At 46.0% G+C, this 23,672-nt stretch overlaps 2 protein-coding genes across 4 annotated transcripts in view; one reads left to right on the plus strand and one right to left on the minus strand.

Moving 5' to 3' along the window:
* Positions 1–23,672, minus strand: part of NAV2 (neuron navigator 2) — a 769,613-nt gene that overhangs the window by 110,957 nt on the left and 634,984 nt on the right. The gene's annotated exons all lie outside the window — the stretch shown is intronic.
* Positions 8,237–8,896, plus strand: LOC105720182 (histone H1.2-like). Its single transcript, XM_012456501.2, has one exon. It carries the CDS (start codon positions 8,237–8,239, stop codon positions 8,894–8,896), a length of 660 nt encoding a protein of 219 aa, XP_012311924.2.

The raw sequence follows: 23,672 nt of genomic DNA on the forward strand, positions 1-23,672 counted from the left end.
GGGTCCTTTTTAAAAAAAATCCAAGGACTTTTAAAGCTGCTGGAATCTAAGAAGCAAAGACGCGTGTTTGGATTTCAAAATTCACAAATTAAAAAAAAGGTTTTTTTGATTTTTCAAAATTGACAAATTAAAAAAAGGTTTTTTTGATTTTTCAAAATTGACAAATTAAAAAAAAAGGTCGGTGGGGGCTGTCACACTTATCTCACAAATGCATCTGGATGGGAAAGTATATCAAACTCCAGGGAGAAAAGGAGAATCACAATTATTAAGCCCCTATTTGCACAGCAGACACGGTGCCATTTAAGCCAATTGACCTAAGTGTTCTCATTTGCAGTCTTGATCCACAGGGGCAGGCAATCTTGCAAATGAGTCTCTAAATCAAAGGTCTGCAAAACAAATTCCATTTTCCCCTAGTCCTTCTTATGAAATCATAGAAGTTATCTCAAGAAAAAAGACAATTTCACAATTAGGGGGAAGATGAGTCAGGGTGAGAAGTCTTACAGAATGGAAAGGGGTGGGGTTGAGAGAGGCAGGCTTGGGAGTGAATTCTGGCTTCACTAATAAGCTGAGCTATACAGACTGGAGCTAGGCTACCTGTCTGAGCAGTTTCCTCATTTAGCCTGGGTAATGAGGAATCACTGGTGAACAAGATAGGTTCTTGCCTTCAAGGTGCTTAGAGTATAGATGAAGTGACAGCCTAGTAGCGGACATTTACAATATGATATATTTGGTGCCATCATAAGGAGAAGTTCAGGCTATCAAGGAAGCAAATAGGAGGGACACCCAATCTGGTCTTTGGTGTAGGGTAGTTAGAGAAGGTTTCCTGGAGGAGGTGACATTTAATGTAAGCCCTGAGGGATGGGGTTAGGGTGAAGAGAATGTCTTCAAAGGTTAGAAGGCAAGAAAAAGGATGGCTTCGGGGGTGTGGGGGAAGCAAGTAACTCTGTGTGGTTGAAGACAGGAGAAGGAGGGGAAGAATAGCGGGAGCCAGATCTCATAGTAAGCCTGGTAACAGTTTGAACTTTATCCAAGTGGGATCAGAAGCTCATAGGCAGGCATTACTGCTTTTAAAAAAGCCGCGGGTAGCAGGGATGCAGACATACCAAAGGAAAATTACTCCGGCTCTGCTTCCCAATTCAGAAATCTCACTGTGATGTTTGCATTTTATCTAACTTCTTTGACAAAGAGAACATTTTAAAAATTATGATGTCACCCCATGGAAAGCTGTAAATCACAACACTGTCTCACAGCTCATTTGTCACCAGTTCTAGAGCCTTGTTCAGACACCAATGAGTTCAATGAGCACCTGCCTCTATGCATTCATTTTGGATAATTAAATCTCAAATTTTATACAGGGTTGGTTATCTGGTGAACTGAAGTCACTCTAGGTGCTTAGAGCTGAAAAAGAAAATCAGGAGCCATTTGGCTCAAATCCACATTTGAGTAAGTAAGCTCAGAGGGAGAAGTACCTTGCTTGAGGTCAGAGAGTTTAGGGGTAGATCCAAGGTTAAACCTCAGACCTCCAACCTTCAATCTATGCTTTTGTTTTGCACCTTCATCTCTCCCCGTTCCAGACTAGGAATTCCAAATTCCTCTCTCAAGGTCAGGGAGGTCTCACGGATGCCTGTGTAGCCACGTAGGGATGTGAAGTCTCATTTGCTAGTAAGCACTACAGGAAGTCATGGTTAAACAGGATGAGACTGATAAGAAGGAGAAGTAGTTGGAGTGATCTAATTCATTTAAAAAAATGCAACAACACAGCAGTCGAGGAAAAGAATCAATTCTACTTAAGCAAAGCACTGTAAAGTAATAAAAAATGTTTCCAGCTTTATCCTATTTCAAAACATTTATCAGATGCCAGGGAAATTAAGCATGTGCAGGCGCACACACACCACTCTGTGCAAATGGTTTAACTAGCAAAACAAGCGGGCAGGGAATTAAAAAAAAAAAGGTCTGAGGAACTTAAATTTTCAACTGCCAAGTGGATCAAAGACACAAGCAACAGAAAAAAAATACACAAGTCTAAATTTAGTCATCTTTCATACTGGTTAAGTCCTTTTCCAAAGTCTGTTCGCTGTTGCCTGGACACAGCTTCGGTGTGAATGATTTTCATCTGAGCCTCTATCCTAAGGGTCAAGCAATGCTGATTGCGAGCATGCTTGCTTGCTTGTGTCCCTGAAACTTGCCCTGCATCTCCAGGAAAAATTAGGGGGCAGGAATAGCTCTCTGGAAGTTTTTGGATCTCAAGAAGTAGCTGAAAAGAGTCAAAAGTGATAGAGAAAAGACAGAGAAGACGACAGGCATTCATACACATACACTAATTTAAACTTTTTTTTTTGAGACAGTCTCACTTTGTTGCCTAGGCTGGAGTGCAGTGGTGCGATCTTGGCTCACTGCAACCTCCACCTCCTAGGTTCAAGCAATTCTCCTGCCTCAGCCTCCTGAGTAGCTGGGACTACAGACATGCGCCAACACACCTGGCTAATTTTTGTATTTTTAGTAGCGACAGGGTTTCACCATGTTGGCAAGGTTGGTCTCGAACTCCTGACCTGAGGTGATCTGCCCACCTTGGCCTCCCAAGGTGCTGGGATTATAGGTGTAAGTCACCCATGCCTGGCCTGATTTAAACTTAAAATACACAAGCTGAGAGTTCTGAAACATTTGAGTTCTGCAACTTTGCTCTACGAAACAAGGCTCCCTCAATGACCAATTTCACAAGATTTCTACAAGGGGTAAAGTATCATAACTTTCTCTTCTATAAAAATATTTTTTGTTTTTGTGAACATAAAATGTTTTTACAAATTCAAAATAGCACTATAAAGCAAAGGCTCTAAAGTGTGCAGCTGGGGATGGCAAGCAGTTACTGCACTGCTGCCGGTCTTGGAAGACGATCACAGCAGAAGCCCCAGAGCAGTGGCAATTGTGCCTCCTGGTACCACCGCTCCATTCTCCCATTGCCGCCGCTGATCAGTGGGCTCATACACTAGGCTTGATGGAGACAAATAATTAGTATGACTTACCTTTCAAAGGAGAACTGACTTCTCAAGGGCTGGCTTTTGTCTGCCAGCCAACCTGTCAAATCTAGCTTCTCCTGGTGACCCGAGTGCACGGCACATGAATACACTGTGCTGGCTAAATTTAGACTTTGAGAGCCTTTCTAACCTGTCATTTCACTCCACAGAAAAGCAGATCAGTTTCTTCAGTGAAAAGAATACTGCCAACCCAATCAATGTGGAGAGATGAGGCAAGGCCCCAAGAGGACTCAAAGGTTCTCTCAAACTTGCCCTGCACCTCCAGGAAAAATTCTGTTCACACATCCTGGGCATATGAACAGGGAGTCTCATTTTCAAAATATTTCGGGAAAGCAGTGCCACTATTTTACTTAATCACCTAATTCTTCTGTTTCAGAAAGTCCCATGGAGTCCTTACTACACCTACACAGTCCAAACTAATGCTTTCTGGGAGACAAGGAGAAAATGGGACGGGTGCGGTGGCTCAAGCCTGTCATTTTAATACTTTTGAGAGGCCAAGGCGGTGGAGTCCAGGAGTTCAAGACCAGACTGGATGACATGATCAAACCCTGTCTCTACAAAAAATATAAAAATTAGCTGAGCATGGTGGTACATATCTGTAGTCCTAACTACTCTGGAGGCTGAGGTGGGAGGAACCTGGGAGGCAGTTGCAGCTGAGACTGTGCCACTGTACTCCAGCCTGGGTGACAAAGTAAGACACTGTCTCCAAAGGAAAAAAAAAAGAAGAAAATAATCTTTGGAAACTAGGGTGTAGTCTCAGCTCTACCACCAATCATGTGTAAATTATTTTGCCTTTTTGTACCTTGGTCCTCTCTTTTTTTTTCTTTTTGAGATAGGGTCTTGCTCTGTTGCCCAGCCTGGAATCCAGTGGTACGATTACACCTCACTGTAGCCTCAACCTCCCAGGCTAAAGTGATCCTCCTATCTCAGTTAACTAGCTGGGACTGCAGGCATGTGCAACTACGTCTGGCTAATTTGTCTTTTTTTTTTTTAAATGGAGTTTCGCTCTTGTTGCCAGGCTGGAGTGCAACGGCATAATCTCAGCTCAATCTCCACCTCCCAGGCTGAAGCTATTCTCCTGCCTCAGCCTCCTCAGAACCTGGGATTACAGGCACCCACCACCATGCCCGGATAATTTTTTGTATTTTTAGCAGAGATGGAGTTTCACCATGTTGACCAGGCTGGTCTTGAACTCCTGACCTCAGGTGATCCACCCGCCTTGGCCTCCCAAATGCTGGGATTAGAAATGTGAGCTACTGGGCCTGGCTGCCTGGCTAATTTTTAAATTTTTTGTAGAGACGAGGTCTCCTATGCTGCCCAGGCTGGTCTCAAACTCCTGGGCTCAAGTGCCCCCCGCCGCTTAGTCTCCCAAAGTACTGGGATTACAGGCATGAGCCACAGCAGTCAGCTGGGTCCCTTATTTTTAAAATGATGATATCTGAGTGGTTGTCAGGAGGATTAAATTAGACAATTTAGGTAAAGTGTCTGACTCACTATATATACTACATAAATGTTAGCTGCTGCTGCTGCTACTACTATTATTCTAGCTTATGCAGCTGTCCAACCTCAGGCAAGTTAACTTCTCTGAGCCTCATTTCCATTTTCTGGCATGAACAGTAAAGGACACACCAGCCTTAAGGAGTTCTGCAGGATGAAGTGAAGTAAAATACTTCGAACATTCAGCTCCCTGCCTGGCACAATGAAGTGCTCAGAAATGTTGATTCCCTGTCCCTGTGTTCCTCTCCTTATTGAAAATCTCTCTTATTATACACAGGACTCATTTCTCTTTGTTTTGTTTTTAAAGAATGATTAAAACTCAGGAGAACCACTTGGGATTGAAATTGTTCTCAAACACTTATTGAACTTCTATCATGTGACAGTTTCTTCTCAGGCCTTGGCTTTAAAGTGTTAAGACAGACAGAGAGGGTCTCTATTGTCAGAGAGCTTGTAGGCCAGTGAGAACGAATCAGAAGACACTTCCATTCCTGCTCTGCCTTGGAGCTGAAACTTCCTTCCAAACAATAGCTCTCATTTATTGGGATTATCGCAGGTAAGCCTCACAACTCCACCAAGAAGCACTTCTTATTATCTGCATTAATTTACTTTAAGACATTCACTGGTTAGCAAGTGGCTGAGCTGGGTTTTGAGCTGAACCCTATTCTGGAGCCTGTGCTCTTAACCACTGTGCTATACTGCCTTGGGTTCAAGGTCTTGCATCAAAAGAAGCATTGGAAAGAAGGAATGGCAGATGAGAAACCCCGACTCCTCAAAGCACATCTGGTGGCATCTGGAGCAACAGCCATGGCCAGTGTAGTCCATGATGAGAGCTTAATGCTTGTAATGTGAAAAGCAACCCAGTGGATTTAGATGCTATCTTCTTTCAGCACCCCCTTAAGTTACACTAAGGCACCGGGAGGGAGAGGGAATTTATGAGGATGGCAGGACTGAGCCCCTCTTGGAAGGAGGTTCTGAAAAAGGTCACCGTAACCTGATCAGAATACAAAACCGCCCAGCATCAGAGCCCACTGCTTTACGTTCCATTAGCACCAGGTGGTCATTCTTCAGTGGCAGTAGAGAGAAGCCAGGCTTCTCTGGCCAGAGCGCTGCACTTGCAATGCCCTTGGGTTCCTAGGGGTCCTGTGAGCTCCTCGCCAGTATTGACTTACGGCAGTGGGGAGAGGAGAGACCAGGACTTTACATGCCCATTTGACAGAAAGGGAAACTGAAGGACAAAGAAGATGTGAATTACACTAGAAACATGGATTCTGAAATTAGAGGTTCCTGCTGAGGATATTTTGGCCTGGCAAACTTACCACCTTTGGGCATTACAATTCTAACTGTTCTGGGGAACATACAAAAGAAGTAAATTAAGCCTTTTGAGGTGATATGGAGGGGAATGTAGGACCAGTGTAATAACATTTGAAACTAGGAATTCCAGGTAAGATTCTGGACGGACGTGTCTCCATCTCTGGAGTTTAAAGACCCCTGGTGTTTTGGAACCAATTTTCAGGAGTTCACCAGCAAATGAGGTAGGCGGCTTACTCAGACTGCACACAATTTTCCTAGATATTTTCTTTTCAAATATTCCTGAATTCCCATGAACCCTCCATACTCTCTAGTAGCAACTAGAGATAGATATTATTATTAACAATTTGACAAAACCAGAAGCTAGAAAATCCAAATCCAATGAACAGGATGGCTGTTTTTCTTACTGAAGAATAAGAGCAGCAGATCCCAATAATTCAGGCTAGCAAGAAGGAAGGGCTTTGTTCTCATCCCCAGCTCTTAGAGGCTGGTGAAGGTCTGCTTCATGCCCACAGCCCTGGTCTGGCCCGTCCAGAACAGTGGGAGGTGTGCAGGTAGGTGGGTGTGAATCTCTCACCTTTCCCACCAATAGGGTCCAATTGCCTGCTTCCTGGAGAGGCAACTGACCAGGGCAGGGGTGATTCTTTTACCTGCTGAACTCATGTAGAACTAACTTAGAGATGGAGGGAAGTGGGTGTGGGTAGAACAAGAGAGGCAGTGTCCCATGCCTGGCACGCTGAGTCATTTACCCCTCAGTACAATCACTTCAGATAATGGAGAGGGCTTGTATTGCAGGGTCAGAGGACCTGGATTCTGGGCCTATTTCTAGTCACTTGCTTGCTGTGTGATTCCAGACGAAAGACCTAGTCTCTCTGAATCAGCTGTATCATCTAACTTGAGGGTAGTGGCAGTAGTTTCCCTCTCATAAATGGATATGCTGATAAAATAGACTCTCAATACAGAATGCCATTTGAATCCATCCTGATCAATTGCCAGCTGTCACCAAGTTGTGATGTAAGTTAAAGTGCAGCATGTTTAGAGCACCTAGCACAGGGGAGGAGAGGGAGGTGCTTGTTATTTTCCACTCTCAGTGACCTCAGAATCCCACCTTTCCCCTTTCCAACTTCCCTCCCAGGGTGCAGGAAAGGTCTGGGTTTGTTTTCTGGGCTTTGCCTGGAGGGCTAGTTGCTTAGGACAGAAAGCATTTCTGTAGCCTCGCTTCCTCCCAGTTGGTGGAACAGCCACTGCCCACTCTGGTTTACAGCCCATTTATGGTGGGGTACCCTGGTCACTGAGTGTTTGTGTAGTGTTTAATCATTAGGAGGTGGCCAGTTCTAATACTGTGAGCCCCAGGGCATCTGTGAATAAGTCAGCTATTTGCCTCAGCCTATCAGAGTCTGTTTTTGGAAGGCTTCTCTCCAAGAACACAAGGCTGACCCCTGACACAGATGGTTCCAGGGGCACTGGGGTAGGTTACTGCTGAAGGGCACAGTGGGACACAGCTACCAGAGGTGGCTATTTCAGTGGCTTTGTAGTAGCCACCTACTGGAGCACCTACTAGCCTGGAAAACAAGTGGTTGGCCTTCAAAGACAGGATTTCCCAGAGAACAAAACTCCCCAGGCTCAGTCTCTTTTCTCCATCCCTCCGCACATTCTATCTTCCTTTTCACCAAACCTGGACTGCTCTTTCTCTTCCTCACCACCTATAACTCCTACGTGTTTTCCAAGGTCCAGCTAAAAGCCTACCACCTGCAGGAAGCCTTCCATCTGACCCATGCTGCAGTGCTCTTGTTCTGCCCTCTGAATCTAAACGCACTGGCATCTCCCTGACTGCTCTGTCCCATCCTTCAGTCACTCATGACCTGATCTTTGAGATATAGAGAGGGATTTGGGATCTTTGAAAAGGGCTCCACTCCAGGCCCCTGTGTCCCCAAAGCACCTTCTACACAAGGAGTTCCCAGCAAGTACTATGCCTGATGAGAGGTGTTATGGACTGGATTCCCCTTCCCATGCCCCGAATTCATGTTGAAATCTAATCCCGAATGTGATAGTGTTTAGAGGTGGAGTCTTTGGGAGGTGATTAGATCATGAAGACAGAGCCCTCGTGAGCGGGGTTAGCGCCTAATAAAAGGGATCTCAGAGAGCTAGCTTGCCCTCTTCCTGCCATGTGGAGGTACAAGTGGAAGTCAGAATTTCTGCAACTCAGAAGAGGGCCTTTACCAGAACTCAACCAGGCCGGCATCCTGACCTTGGACTTCTAGCTTCCACAACTGTGAGAAACAAGTGTCTGTTGCTTATAGTCACACAATGTACGCCACTTTGTTATAGCAACCTGAATGCATTAAAACAGGTGGGACATCGGCGTCTTGCCACTTGTCCCCGAGTTGTTGGTCCTCAATATGTCCGAGACTGCTCCTGCCGCTCCCGCCGCCGCGCCCCGGGCGGAGAAGACCCCCGTGAAGAAGAAGGCGGCCAAGAAGTCTGGGGGAGCGCCTCGTAAGGCGTCCGACCCTCTGGTGTCAGAGCTCATCACCAAGGCTGTGGCCGCCTCTAAAGAGCGCAGCGGGGTTTCTCCGGCTGCGCTGAAAAAAGCCCTGGCCGCCGCCGGCTACGATGTGGAGAAGAACAGCCGCCGCATCAAGCTTGGTCTCAAGAGCCTGGTGAGCAAGGGCACCCTGGTGAGGACCAAGGGCACCGGCGCTTCTGGCTCCTTCAAACTGAACAAGAAGGCGGCCTCTGCGGAAGCCAAGCCCAAGGCCAAGAAGGCGGGCGCCGCCAAGCCTAAGAAGCCAGCGGGCGCAGCCAAGAAGCCCAAGAGGGCCACTGGCGGCGCTACCCCGAAGAAGAGCGCTAAGAAAACCCCGAAGAAGGCGAAGAAGCCGGCCGTGGCTTCTGTGACCAAGAAGGTGGCCAAGAGCCCAAAGAAGGCTAAGGTTGCCAAGCCTGAGAAAGCCGCCAAAAGCGCTGCTAAGGCTGTGAAGCCCAAGGCCGCCAAGCCTAAGGTTGTCAAGCCTAAGGCGGCGGCACCCAAGAAGAAATCGGTGAACGCCTGCTTCTAAAACCAAAAGGCTCTTTTCAGAGCCACCCACTGATCTCAATTAAAGAGCTGGATATTTGTCTTTCCTAAAAAAAAAAAAAAAAAAAAAGTGGGACAGCTGCACCCCCACATCATCTCAGGTAGGTTTGCCCTGATCTTTATTGAACACCTATACTCTGTGCCGCCCACTGTGCTAAGGGTTAAGATAGTCCTGAGAGTGAGAAAAACAAGAGTGTTGATAATGAAAAAGTCAAGGCCTCTGGATGGAGAGGGATAGCTTATCTGGCTAAAACTGGAGTTCAGTTCAATAAGTGCTGAATGAGTGCCTACTATGTGGCAGACACCATATTTTTGGATCCTGGAAACCCAATGATAAATAAGATAATCCCTGTCTTCAAGCCAAGCAACAGGGAAAGTAGAAAAAAAAAGGGTCAAGATTTGGTTACACTTAAAATAAAGGACTGCAGGGGGTCCTCTGGGAGCCCCAAGGAAAGGGCTTACTCAGCCTGAGATGCCTAGAAGTGGGCATCGGAGCTGAATGCAGAAAGAGGGTATGTTAGCCTGGAAAGGAAGGGTAAGGAAAGGGCATTCCAGGGGCAAAGAGGTTTACAACACCCCAGAGCATGCTAGAAACTGCCAAGCAGTCAGTTTGGTGCAGTCAGCTTAGACGCTGGGGATGAGGTGAGTGTGATAGCAGGGGCCAAGGCTGGAGGGTCATCTCTGAGGCTTGTACTTTATCCTGTATGTGACACAGAGCCAAGAAGGGTTTTCAGCAGGCAGGTGGCACACAGGGTCAGATCTGCGTTTCAGGAGGATCACCGTGGCTGCGCTGGGGATGACGTGCTGGGTAACAGGACTGGCACAGCAAGACAGCGGCAGTGGGAGCAGAGGGACCGTGCCAGGAACCGCAGCACACGAGGACGTGCTATGGAGCCCTGGATGAGGGAGGGAGGGGAAGCGCCCGTCCCAGCTCTCCAGTGGCGCTCCAACCTGAAGTCTCAGAGCTGACCTATGTGGCACCAGAGAGGCTGGGTCATTAGCATGACAAGTGCTGCTTGTATACAGAGGCCTCCTTAGCTGACTTCCTGCAGGGACATTCAAGGCCAGGGCTCACATTAGCTCCCCCAGCTTGCTGGCTTTGCTCACTACCCCTTTATTCCAGATCATTAAGAACGCAGCCCTCTGGGAGGTTTCCTTGGGGCCTTTGTTTAAACTGAGAAGCAAGGACATTTAATTGCCTCAGCTAGACACCCTGCTTTACTCTCCCCACACCGCCCTCCACACCCCTTCCTGGTCAGTACCCCAGGCCCTCCCCCCGGGCAGCTACATCCCACAGCTTGTGTCTTGAAACATAATCAGTGCATGCTCTGAGGCCCTCCTCAAATTATAGTTCTGATCTTTACTTCCAAAAGCAGAGCTGGAATTATAGCTTGGCTCCATGAGAAGTTCAAATCCACAGGGTCGTAAACCCTTTCATGTTCTGTTTCAAGACCTTTGCTGGGGATTTTAACAGGTTTGCACCTCTGATGTTGTTACACGGTGGTTAGTCTGCCGGTTCCAAAGATGGAGCCCTCCTGCCAGGATGTGGAGCGTGTTAACTGCTTCAGCTTTTGCCAGTTATCCATCAGGGTCTCAGGCTTTCGGCTTTTTTTTTTTGCTTTTTTTTTTTTTTTATTACCAGAGTTCCCCGAAGACAGAAGAAGCAGGCGGATAAGAGCTGAGGCGGATAAGAGCTGAGTGAGACTCCCAAAGAAGATCACAAAGAGAAGAGGACACTGCACCAAGGAGGTGGCGCAGGCCAATGGCCACAGTGCTGGACCTGGGGCCGAGAAGACCCACATGTATATCCTGGCCAATTCAGGCATCTTAGCCTTTCTGTGCCTCACTTTCCTTATTTGTGAAATCAGCATTCTGATCATGAGTAAATAAAAATTGCTGCCGTTGATCAAGGGCATTGGGCCAGGCGCTGTGCTAACCTCGTGCCTGGCACCGTCTCATTTAATCTTCACAGCAGCCCGATGAAGAAAGGGGGCTCAGGATGGTGAACTGACCTCTACGTAGCAGCAAGTCGGCGTCTGAACTTGTCAGAGCATCACATCAATTAAACTAATTTTTCCTGGCTGGGCACAGTGGCTCATGCCTATAATCCCAGAACTTTGGGAGGCTGAGGCGGGTGGATCACCTGAGGTCAGGAGTTTGAGACCAGCCTGGCCAGCATGGTGAAAACCCATTTCTATTAAAAATACAAAAAAATTAGCTGGGCATGGTGGCGGGTGCCTGTAATCCCAGCTATTAAGGAGGCTGAGGCAGGAGAATTGCTTGAACCTGGGAGGTGGAGGGTGCAGTGAGTCAAGATGGCACCATTGCACTCCAGCCTGAGCAACAAGAGCAAAACTCCACCTCAAACAAACAAACCAAAACAAAAAACACACACATTTTTCCAAAGCGATAGTAGACTGGGTTAAACCATTCAGTCTCCCACAAGAAAAGTTCCTGAACATCAATAGCCCCATTTTTCTGAAGGCAAGTTGGGCCATGGTTACCTCTCTTTGAGGACTGGCTGAGGACTCAGTGGGAGGGTTCACTTTGTGCCACAACAGCAGGGTTGATTTATGCCAGCCATGAGTGGCTTACAGCCAACTGATGCCCCTTTCTAATGGGTCACAGCCCTGTTCTAGTTGGCTAGTGCCCTATTCTGGATGGTTGGCACCAGAAGCTCATTGGTTTAAATATTCTGCACATCAGCCCCACATCACAGTGCCTGACAGCCATTTATTCCTTCGTGGTATATGTAATAAGCACCTTCTCTGGACAGGCACTGTGCTAGGAGAGGAGATTTACCTGCAAAGAGAACTGACCTGGTTTCTGTCTTATTGATACCTATAATCTAGTGGGAAAGACTTAACAGACAAATACATAAAAATTAACACAAATGAAAGTAAGAGATGTTAAATAAACGGTTTCCAAAAAGAAACTAACAGGTGAAACTTCCGAGTGGTTGGTAGAAACCTCTCTAAGTGGTGAAGTCTGAGTTGAGACCTGAAGGAAGAGAATGAGCCAGGCTTGTAGGGAGAAAAGGAGAGGGGTGGGAGGCACAGTCTAGGCAGAGGGGACAGCACATGCAAAGCTTCTGATGAAAGAGAAGACCTGGTGTGATGAGGTGAGGCTGGAGAGGTGCACAGGGGCTGGAACACAGACCACCTGGAGGCCGTGGCAAGGAGTGGCCTTTTTGTTCTAGGTGCAATGGAAAGACACCGAGGGATGGTTTCAGGCAGGGGCAGAGGGGATCTGATGTATATGTTAAGATTATAATGGCTGCTGGGTGAAGCACGTACCACGTAAAGGCTCTGGTGGGTACAGTAGGCCTGGAAGGCCGCAGTGGCAGAGCTCAGATGAGAGAGGATGGCAGCCTAGACTCCTGGACCATGGTAAATGAGAGAGAAGGAAAGGGAGGCAGGTGGAGAGAGGGAGAGAGAAGCAGAGAGATAGGGAGAAACAGAGAGAGACAGAGGCTGAGAGATTTGAAACTGTTTGGGGGAAGTTTGCCAACTGGAAGGAAAAGGGGAAGAAAAACTATTCAGTCAGTCTTCTTAATTTTCTTACGATAACATTAATTAACTAAAATATAGCAAACATCTCCTACTGTACATTCCCAGCTCTGTGCAAAGCCTGGCAATGCTGAGAAAAACACAATTTTGTTCTGCTTCCTTCCTCTCAGTCTGGGGAAGACCATACCTAGGAGCTGATGGTTCCAAAGGCAAGTTAAGGGCTACCAGAGAGCAAGGCATGGTTATGGAGAGACCCTGGATAGATGAGTGCCCCCAGAGGATCCTACCTGGGGTTGAGGGAGGAACGTGGAAGGCAGGGCTATAGCCAGCCATGGACTATGAGTTGGGACTCCCTGGATAAAGTAAAAGAAGCCAGGAAGCTATTCCTGATTCTTCTGGGTGCTGGATCTATGGACTAGTCAACAGCGGCCTACCCTCCCTGTTTAGAGATGGGGCAGTCCGGTGTCTCTGATCCAACACTGGCTTTAGAGCCAGACATCCCTGGATTAGAATTCAAGCTCGGCCACACACTGCCTGTGTAACCCTGAGCAAGCCACATCAGCTCACTGAGCCAGGAATCCTTGTTTGTGCAATGTGGATAATTCCTGTTGTGGTGGGTCCTCTAGGAGGTTAGAGCTACTATGTAGAGTAGCTAGGAGAATACCTAGAACATAGCAGGTGCTCAGTGAATGAAAGTTGTTGTTTTTGACAATGAGACTCAGATGAGAACCACAGATCTCAAGCTGCCAAGAGTCCTATAGTGGAATTTAAGCAGCCTCCCAAGGAGCTTCTGTGTCTGGTGTACCCAGAGCTCTCAAGAGTTGCCACCACACTGGCAATGGGAAAATGAACCTATTCTCCCCACAAAACTCTTCCATAAGTTGGGGGGGGTGGCCTGGAGGTCCACTGTCATCTCCCCACATAGTGCTCGGTCAGTTTCTTGTTAGCTGTAGGGCACCCAAAGTGGTTCCTGCACTCACCTTCTAGTGTCCCCTTTGCACCCTATGGGAGGTGACACGACAGACTCCCACCCAGACTACAATGCCCTGTGGTTCTGTTCACATCTTCTCTAGGGCTTCAACTACTGCATACTCATAGGCTGCCCATAAGCAATGTCCAGGCAACTCAAATAAGCGGCCAGGGAGAATTTTTTTCAAGCCTTATTTTGCCAAATAGAGAAACCGTACATTTGTGAGTCTCTCTTCCCAAACCACAGGGTCAGCTAAAGGAAGAGGTGGCAACAGAAATGCTCCAGTTGGAGGTTTGAGCCCACTGAGCCATGCAGCCACCTCATTTCCCTCTGTCCCCATTTTAATCTCCTCCACACAATCCTCAGCATCCCTCAAAATGTCAGGGACTCTCTTCAGATCTCATTTCAGGCAATTTTACAGTACTGAGCACCACAGATTAATGAGGGAGATAAATCAAAGAGCACAGTGGAGGAGCGAAAACAACACGGCTGCAGCTGAAACACACAAGGCCAGCCTCTTCTTCCTGCATTACTGAGACGCAAAACAGCCACAGGGGTCTACAGCAGAGGCTGCTCCTGGAGAAGGCAATGGAAGACAGACCCTGAAGGTCAACTGGGGTGATCAACATGACAAGGGCAACTCGGAAGCCTCTGCTGGGGGCGGGGGGGTTTTGTCAATAAAACAGCTAAATGTACTTAAGATAAAAATATTATACCCACAGCTTCAAGCATCGCTAAGATCCTCTTAAGTAAAGGATAGAATTCCCTCAGCAATACCAGAGCTCAGCCTGAGCCTGAGCCAGAGCCACACTCTCAGGCTTTCTTTTTGCTGAGCCTCCCAGATGGGGAAAATGATACCTGGGAGGGGGACTGTCTTAAAGGTCAGCGATTCAGATGCAGTGGTCTTTGCAAGCACCTCAGTTGGTGGTGGGCACTCAAAGATGCTCACCAATTACTCACCTAGCTCTAAATAAGCTTCACTTTTTGGAAGGGTAACAACTGACCCTTGAAACAAAGAGGGAGGCAAGCGCAATGATGAAAAGCAAAAGTTTCGTGGCCAGAGAGATCTTAATTCAAATCCTAACTTTGCCCCTTACAGCACTGTGGCTTTGGGGAAGAAACATCACCTTTGTGAGCCTGGTTTTCCTTATTTGTAAACCTATCCTTTTTTGTGTAACTTACAACTCACTCCAAGTGCTGTATTATCCTCTGGCGCTCTGGGTACTGTGCAAAGCCTGTCAACTGCATGAAAAATCACAGCATAGGAAAGTCCCTCCAAATGACCCGACACTGCCCATTCTCCAGACTGACCACCGCCCTGCTCAGGACCCACTGTTAATGCCGATTCAGGGAACAACATACATCCAAGTCTGATTAAATACTGAGTCAAAGCACCCAATAAAATAAATACAATTCAGTTACTTGGAATTTTGTTATCTCAATGAAAATAAGACTACAATTTCATGAGCGTCACCTCTGAATATAATTTTGGTAAAGCTCCAATTAGAAAAAGCTCTATTGTATAATAGCAGATTTTCTCCAAAGCATCAGAAAAGTCCAAGACCCCACCACTCTCCACCGCAGCTGTCCTCTTTGCACTTCTCCTTGGGAAGATTTCATTCTGGTTCTTTAGGCCTGAACATTCTTCTGTACCTGCCATCAGCAACAGCAGCTATCCACTTCTCTCAAACACCTCAAAGTGCATCACAGCTTAGCCTAGGCTTAGCTTCGAAGTACAGCAAGGATGGATACCTTAAGGCCTTCTCTCTGGAAGAGGCCTGCTGCCCGCAGAAGAGGGAGACCTTCAGCATGCCAGCTACAAGAAGCCACTCAGCCTGCTGGAGTTGTACACATGAAGGGCCACCTTGGGCAAGAACCCCACTCCTAACTGAAACACCATCACACGAGACACATGTCATCATCACCACCGGAGACAAACAGTTCACAGAGTCCCTGCCCTGCATGGATGAGCTATACCCATGAGTCATTCTGTTAACTCTGCCCTTCAAGTAATAAACAAGAACAATGACTCACAGAGACTTGAGGACCTTAATGAGCCAGGCTGACCACACAGATGAACAAATGGAGATACAGAGAGGGGAAGCATCTTGCCCAAGGTAATTCACTGGTGGCACAGCCAGGTATAGGACAAGGTCTTTTGGTTCCTAGTGCACTCCTTCCCTTATTGCCTGGATTGCATTCATAATCATCACCAAATAAATAATGTGTGCTTTCATCAGAGTTACTTAGAATTCATGCTTTCCAAACCCTCAGAGCGATGACCCTGCTCCCGAAGGCTAGAGGACAGAGAGTAGTCACTGGGCTACTAACCATCTCAATTTCTTCTTTGGCAAAGGGACAGGGCTGATGATTCTGAACAAACCCAACCTTGACATTGAAAGCTTTCTATTTGGTGTGAACTGGCTGAGGAGAGGCAGCCTTGGGAAAATACATTTACATACAAAGTAACCTTGGATAGAAACACTGGTTCACTACAACTCTGGGCTGTCACAGCTGTCCAGCATGACTTGATACAAAGGTTACAGTGAAACCAGGGACCCTTCTTCACAGGCCACTGTAAGTGCCTTATATTCTGGGCTTATTTCAAACAGATTTTACATTTCAGTAACAGAAATCATGGGTAGGCTGACCTTTCAACGTGACAAAAGATACTTAGGGAAGCAAAACAAAAACCCCAAACGGATGATGAGATAAGCAGGACTATTGGACACTTGGGTGATGTTTCTAAAGGATCTTTCACATCATCACGGGCAGGAAAAGGAAATTTCCTGCATTTCATTAGGATAACTGCAAGTTCCCAGTATAGGACCACATGTAGTCCCCCAGGGATGCTTCTGGTCCTCTCTGCACCCAAGGCACACGGCAAAAGTCTCTACAGCACTTGGCATATCACGTTACAATGGCTTATTTAGGTTTCTCTCCCTCTACTTGATTGTAAGCTTCTTGAGCACATCCCACTCATCTTTGGATCCCAAGAGCCCGGTGCATAGCAGGTGCTCAGTAAATTCTAAACAATCACCAGCATTTTCTATGAGCTGTTACATATCAAAACATGGTCCAAATACTTCGCTGAAATACAACTGACTCATAGCATTGTATAAAATTCCTTAACGAACTCAACAATTACGTTCCTTCATCTACTAAGAAGACAATTATACCTGCTGACGCTTCCCCACTCAGAGGAGCTACCAGAGCCCATGTGGTCAGACTAGGTGGCATAATGCCTGGCATCTGACAGGCATGCAGTAAATACATGAGGAACTGCATGATATGGAGTTGGTTAAATAACGGGGGTGAGGGAGAACACCAAGCACAGGCAGTCACTTGCACGTGATAAAAGAATGATAGTCATTAATGCAGTTCACTACATATTCTCTGTTCTCCTTGCAGGCACATGGTAGAACTGTACTTCCCTTTACCTTTGAATTAAGTGTAGCCATGTGACTTCCTTTGGCCAATAATGAGGAAAAGTTACATGGGTCATTTCCAGATAGAAGCTTTAAGAAACTGTGTGTGGTTCATCACGCCCTCTTTCTCTTGCAGTGAAGACTGTCAATGCTCTAAATGGTAGTTCCTCTGATACTCTGGATCCCAGAGTGAGAATGATGTACAACATAGCCTCCCACTGATCTGTAATAGGCAAACAGTGAGGATGGGTTTTTTGAGGATTGTTTGTTATACAGCATAACCTATGCTATCCTGACTCATACAAAAACATTCACAGGTACCTAGATTAAAACACATGAAGTCATTTTCTGTTGCAGGGAACAGATAGAGTCAGATTCTGACTTGGGGTTGGGGCCTACGCTTTGGGTGACCAGGGGAGTTGGCATAGAGAAAGATTCCCCATCTTGGCATTTCTCTTTGGCCTGTCATTCTTGCTTTCATATTGCTAGATGTCTTCTCATCCACACTTTGAACAATGATTAAGTTTCAAAAAATACCTTTAAGCAAATGTTGAACAATTACCACTTATAGAAAATGTACTTCAGGCTGGGTGTGGTGGCTCATGCCTGTAATCTCAGCACTTTGGGAGGCTGAGTAGGTTCATCACCTGAGGTCAGGAGTTTGAGACCAGCCTGGCCAACATGGTGAAATTCTGTCTCTACTAAAAAAAAAAACCAAAAAACAAAAATTAGCTGGGCATGGTGGTGTGCATCTGTAATCCCAGCTACTTGGGAGGCTGAGGCAGGAGAACTGCTTGAACCTGGGAGGCAGAGGTTACTGAACCCAGGAGGCAGAGGTTACAGTGAGCCGAGATCATGCCACTGTACTCTAGCCTGGGCAACAGAGTGAGACTCCATCTCAAAAAAGAAAAGAAAGAAAATGTACTTCAGGGGCATGATTATACTCTCTCCGACCCTCAGGTGTGCTTTTACTATAGTGTAAAAAAGTTATGGAATAAAGTTATGAAGTTGGGCAACTTTAGGGAATGGGAGAGTCTCATGAGGCCACCATATGGCTCTTTCCTTTTACTGCATGCACAAGAACGATGGTCTGCAGACTATTCTTTCTCCTCTCTTTACAACCCCCTGGTAGAATTCCTTTGTGTCTTAAGGTACAGATGGTTTACTTCCTGTCAGCACCACCCACTGTTCAGCGCTCATGGCTCCAGCCACTCGTCCCACAAGCAGCAGCTCTTCTTAAGAAGGCAGGCAGTGGCACTAGCAGAAAAGAGACTCTCGGGAAAGGCCAATGTAGTAATTATTACCCTGCTACTGGGGAAATAGACGTTTGCCTCGAAGGCTCCTTTTATGAGTCTTAAAATGAAAGTGACTTTCACTCTCTCTTACTTTGTTTCTGGTTATTATACACAGCTAGGAGAAGAGGAAAGAGGATGGAAAGAAACCAGTAACGATCATTAATGTTGGCCACTGTGCTAGAAGCATCTTCTTATCCCAAGACAGTAAGTATAATTCTTGAATGCAGGACTGAAAAATGCTCAGGGGCACTAATGGTATAACATAAAGTTTTAAGGCAGTCAAAAGGGAAAGGCAAGGAAAATGAGAAAGTAGGAGGGGGGAAGGGCTAGGAGTGAGAGGTGAAGAATGACAGAGAGTGAGTGAGAGAGATCAATCAACTGACTGACCCTAGCAAGAAAAGATGAAGACAAAATAATATGAGAGAAGTCAGGAAGGAAGGAGGGAAAATCAAGGACAAGTTCATTTTTACTTGGGCCAGTAGGAAGCTCAATGCTGAATTACTCAAAAAATGCAACGATGTGGGACCTTACGTTTCATAAATCTGTGTTCTCTATTTTTCCCTTTTTTTGCACCTCATATTCAAACTTACATTTCTCAATGGTCCTAATGCTATACTCCTTTAATTTGTAATTGTTCTTTTATTATATGAGTCATTATAAGCTGTTACGGAAACAAGAGGGGTTAATTATGAGCTAATTAATTAAATTCAAAGAAAAGTGAGTTGCAAAGAGGTAGAGCCTAGACTGCCCTAAGTAGCTTGCAGGACCTAAGAATTAGAGTATTTATTTTGGAGGCTGGGCACGGTGGCTCACACCTGTAATCCCAGCACTTTGGGAGACTGAGGCAGACAGATCACTTGAGCTCAGGAGTTTGAGACTAGCCTGGGCAACATGGTGAAACTCTGTCTCTACAAAATGAAAAATCAGCCGGGCACAGTGTCGTGTGCCTGTAATCACAGCTACTTGGGAGGCTGAGGCAGAAAAATCACTTGAGCCAGGGCAGAGGTTGCAGTCAGCCAAGATAATGCCATTGCACTCCAGCCTGGGTGATGAAAGTAAAACACTGTCCCAAAAAAATAAAGTAAAAATAGAATATTTATCTTAGGTGCTTCACAAAACACTTTCACCACTCTCATTCACCTCATTTGATCCTCACAACAGTCCTGTGAGACAGGTATGAATACTGCCCTCATTTCAGAGACAAAAACCTAAACTCAGGGGAGTTAAGTGACATGGAGAGTGAAGACTGGAACTGGGGCACGTTTATAACAAAACTCACATCTTTTCTTTATGGCTGCCTTGGGAATATAACTGTGATGGTTTATATCAGTGCTGTCCAGATGAGTTTTCTATAGTGTGGGAAATGTTCTATGTCTAGGAGAGCACTGGCCACATGGGACTTTTGAGTACTGGAAACGAGGCTAGTGTGATTAAGAAACCAAACTTTTAGTTAATTTTCATTAATTTTAAATAGTGGTGGTCATTATAGTAGGCAGCACAGATCTAGATTCTCTCACTTCTACCACATGTATGTAGGGGAAATAAGGCTCAAATACTGGCAGCTAGAGATTGCATGAAGTGGAATTGTTGGTCAAAGACAAGAGATCACCTTTGCTTTACTTGATGACAGTGGGAATACTAGGAACTGACAGTATATAACAAGTAGAGAGGGGAGGTGGTGGGAGGAGGGGGGAGGCATTTTGGAGGGGGTCCTTCTTAAACCATGGTCCCAGCCTCTGGAGGCCCTACAGATTCCCAAGCTCTGGGTAAAGAACCTCCAGCAATTCCTTCAGGGATCATATAGTGGTTGGCCAAGACCAGGAGAGAAAATTTTTTGAATGACTGCAGAATCTCTACAGATCTGGTGGCCTTGGAATTCCTAGCTCACTAAACGGAATCATCACCCCTGACCTGCGATCTTGACATTGTAGACTCCTCCCTCAACTAGCAACACAAAAATTGCAGTAAGTTGGAATTCACAAACAGGCATCCCTCTTCTAAACTTGCAAGAAGGCCAAGGAGGCAACTAGCCCAGCTTTGCATAAGAGAGGACCTTTTCTGGGGCCGGGCACGGTGGTTCACATCTGTAATTCCAGCACTTTGGGAGGCCGAGGGTACAGATCACCTGAGTTCAGGGGTTCAAGACCAGCCTTGTCAACATGGTGAAACCCCGTCTCTACTAAAACATACAAAAATTAGCTTGGCGTGATGGCGTGTGCCTATAATCCCAGCTACTCGGGAGGCTAAGGCAGGAGAATCGCTTGAACTTGGGAAGTGGAAGTTGCAGTGAGCCGAGATTGCGCCATTGCACTCCAGCCTGGGTGACAGAGCAAGACTCTGTCTCAAAAAAAAAAAAAAAAAAAAAAAAGAAAGGACCTTTTCTTTGAAGTCTGAGAACAGTGATGAGAAAAAGGGTGAGGGCAAACCCACTCTCACGGTCTATGTGCAATAGGTCTGTGGGGAGACAAGTCAAGGAATATTCCCCTTTTCCTCTTAGTGCAAATCATTTTGCATTGTCCCTGAAGGATAGAGTTCACCTTTCCAGCCATTTGGGTATTGCTTGTATTTTCAGTGACTACGGGCTCATTTAAAGAGACAACACCATGGGAAGGGCTCAAAATTAGGGAATCTCTATAAGGAGAGTTCCCTAAAAGAAGCACTATGTTATGTGATTGGAGGATTTGCGGGGTGGTCAGACACGCCTGGGTTTGAATCTCAGCTTGGACACTCATTAGGTGTGTAACCCTGGGCAAGTTTGCCCACCCTCTCTGAGCACCACTGCTTCAAATCTGTGAAATCAGGATAATATCTCTTCTCAAAGGGTCAGGTGTACGTAAGATAATATTTCTAAGGTGCTTGACACAGCTCCTGGCATACGGCAACCCATTAGGAAATGGCAACTCTTACTGGTTTTACTATCTTCTGATATAAGCTTATATTAGTTTTCTATTGCTGACATAAGTTCATGTCAGTTTTCTATTGCCATAATGAGTTAATATAAACTTAGTAGCTAAAAACAACAAAAATTGATTAGCTCACAGTTCTGTGAGTCAGAAGCTGATACGGGTCTCGCAGGCTAAAATCACGGGTATGTGCAGGGCTACATTCATGTGTGGAGGCTCCAGGAGCATTTGTTCCTGTGGCTTTTCCCCTGCATAGAGGCTGCCTGCATTCTTGGGCTGTAACCTTCTTCCTCCATCTTCAAAGCTGGCAAAGGCAGGTCGAGTCCTTCTCACATCACATCACTCTGATCTCTTCCTCTTTCGGCCTCCTTCTTCCACTTTTGAGGATCTTGTGACTTTGTTGGATCCACCTGAATCAGCCAGAGTAATCTCCCTATCTAACTGTCAGCTGATCGGCAACCTTAATTCCCCCTGCTAGGTATCTTAACATATCCACAGGTTCTGGAGTTTAGAACGTGGCCATCTTTGGGAATGATGATTACACCTACCGCAGGCTTGAATGAAGGGTGAGGGGAGCAGTCTCTTCCCATTTGTGCTCCTTCCCTTATGTGGCTCCCAGTAGGGACTATGCCTCAGAAATAATTGGCTTGGGGACCTACCACCTGGTAAGGGCACCAATTGCATCTGCTAGCTGGAGAACTCTGGCCTGGATTACACTTTCTCCTCCAGGTCAGACCCGAATCTATGAATACACTGCTTGGTGCCTGGAGGGCTGCTTTGTTCCATCTGAATCACAAAGCCAAGCAGTGCCCTGGGCTCTTGGAGTTCTTGTAACACTCCCAGCAAGGAAGGAGGGCTCCGCCTGGCAGGCTGCTCAAATACCAGGTTGCATAGTAACATTCTCACACCATGAGACACTCCTTGAGAGAGGCCTCCCAATTCAAGCTGAAACTGGGACACCTCTGAGTGCCAAGGCACTGGATGCAGCCTGAGAAGTCTGTACAGTGACTCTGAATCCTTCACTGAAATAGCAGTCTCAATACTTAAAACATTCATAATTTGGAGGGTAATGAAAAACATAACAAGAAGGAAAAGAAAAAGCAGTCTCTCCTTTCTGCTTGATTTCCTGGCACAAAGGTTGAGGGCGATTTTCATTTCGTTCAAGTCTCAGGCTGACTTTTTACCACACAGCATTTGTTTTTTGTCTATAGAAGGTTTGAAGTAATTTGGCCTTATTGCCTAAATTAATAAAAAGCATTGAGGTTCAGTACGTTCTAACAGCTTAGAAGAAAGTTACCAAATAGTTCCAAAGTCCTCCACCTGATCTAATGTCACGCCAAGCCTGATTTCTGTCCCCCTTTTGTTCTCAATGGCATTTATGTGACCTTGGGATGACATTCAAGAGGAGCATATAACTGACTCAGGCTGCTGTGTGCTAAAACATGGGCGGGTAATGGAAAGGACGAGGAGGACAGTGGGACTTTGCAGTCATCAAGAAAGGGACTCAGAAGTGGAAACTTTCCCAGAGCTGAGGTTTATGCTTTCAAAGCTCTCACCTTGCTGGAGTTCAGTAACTTTTGATGGGTTCTGAGGACAGCAGTGCATGCAGGAACTGGCGGGAGCTGAATGAGCCACTTGACTGTCTGTTAGCCCAGTCTCTTGGCCCTCCTTGCCACATTTCTTCTTCTTCTTCCCTGTCTGCCAGTTTGGAGACCTCCATGCCAAAGCTCCCTTTTTCTGTCTGTTATTTGGGGCCTACAATGTGCAATAAGCCACTCCATTTGTCCCTTTTGATCTCTCTTCTCAGCCAGCTGGCTCTAGTCTGCTGGAAGTAGACACTGATCACTATCAGGAAAAACCTGGAGCCCGGGGGTGGCAACCCTAAAGAGTGACAAGAGATCAAGGGCACACTTTACTATCTTCATTTATTATTTCTTAGAAACTGTCTGGTAACATACCAGACTCACAAACTGACACTGTCTCTATCTCCCAGGCTCTGAAGGCATACGTTCCTATCAGTTACTTTTAATAACCCTGAAGATACCCCAGCCACATTCTGTTGCAAACAGGCAAGGTCTGTCTGGTAGGCCAGCGTCCCTTAAGGTCTTTCCCTAGAAGAGCTGTTCTGCCCAGCTGCACGGCTGCAGTTACTAATTTTCTTATTCACACAGTGATCTGCCTTTCTTTCATTTGCTGAGATCTCATCAGGTCTAATCTCTCAGCACTTTTCCTCTTTCCTTTGTAGAACTCATGTGGTCTATTACTTATGTATGAATCGAAAAAGGATTGGGCTATCTTTTTATACAGAACTTCCTGGAAAAACTTTACCTCTGGGACCTTCAATTTTCAGGTTTAAAGGACAGAATTCTGGTCAGTTATCTAATTTAAGTTGTTTACAGAACATGTTTCCAATTACAGGGACAAGAACCATATTACCCAAACTGCAGCCACTTGTATACTACCTTTGTTTTCTACCATAACTACATACCATCTGTGATATTCTTCTTTGATATTTCACATTAAATTGTCTCAAGTCTACACTATCCTTACCTTAGACAGTATTTACAAAATCATAGGTTTGATGTACTAGTTTTAAGTTTTTAAAAAATATTAAAATGTAATCGTTAAAAAGGAATATTTTCCTATCTGCTATC

The sequence above is a fragment of the Aotus nancymaae genome, unplaced genomic scaffold (assembly GCF_030222135.1).
Source record: "Aotus nancymaae isolate 86718 unplaced genomic scaffold, 86718_ANA_hifiasm-v0.15.2.pri h1tg000059l, whole genome shotgun sequence".
Classification (NCBI taxonomy): domain Eukaryota; kingdom Metazoa; phylum Chordata; class Mammalia; order Primates; family Aotidae; genus Aotus; species Aotus nancymaae.

Bases quoted from the DNA above. Each gene is read 5' to 3' on its own strand.
- LOC105720182 (XM_012456501.2), top strand. From the start codon at position 8,237: ATGTCCGAGACTGCTCCTGCCGCTCCCGCCGCCGCGCCCCGGGCGGAG.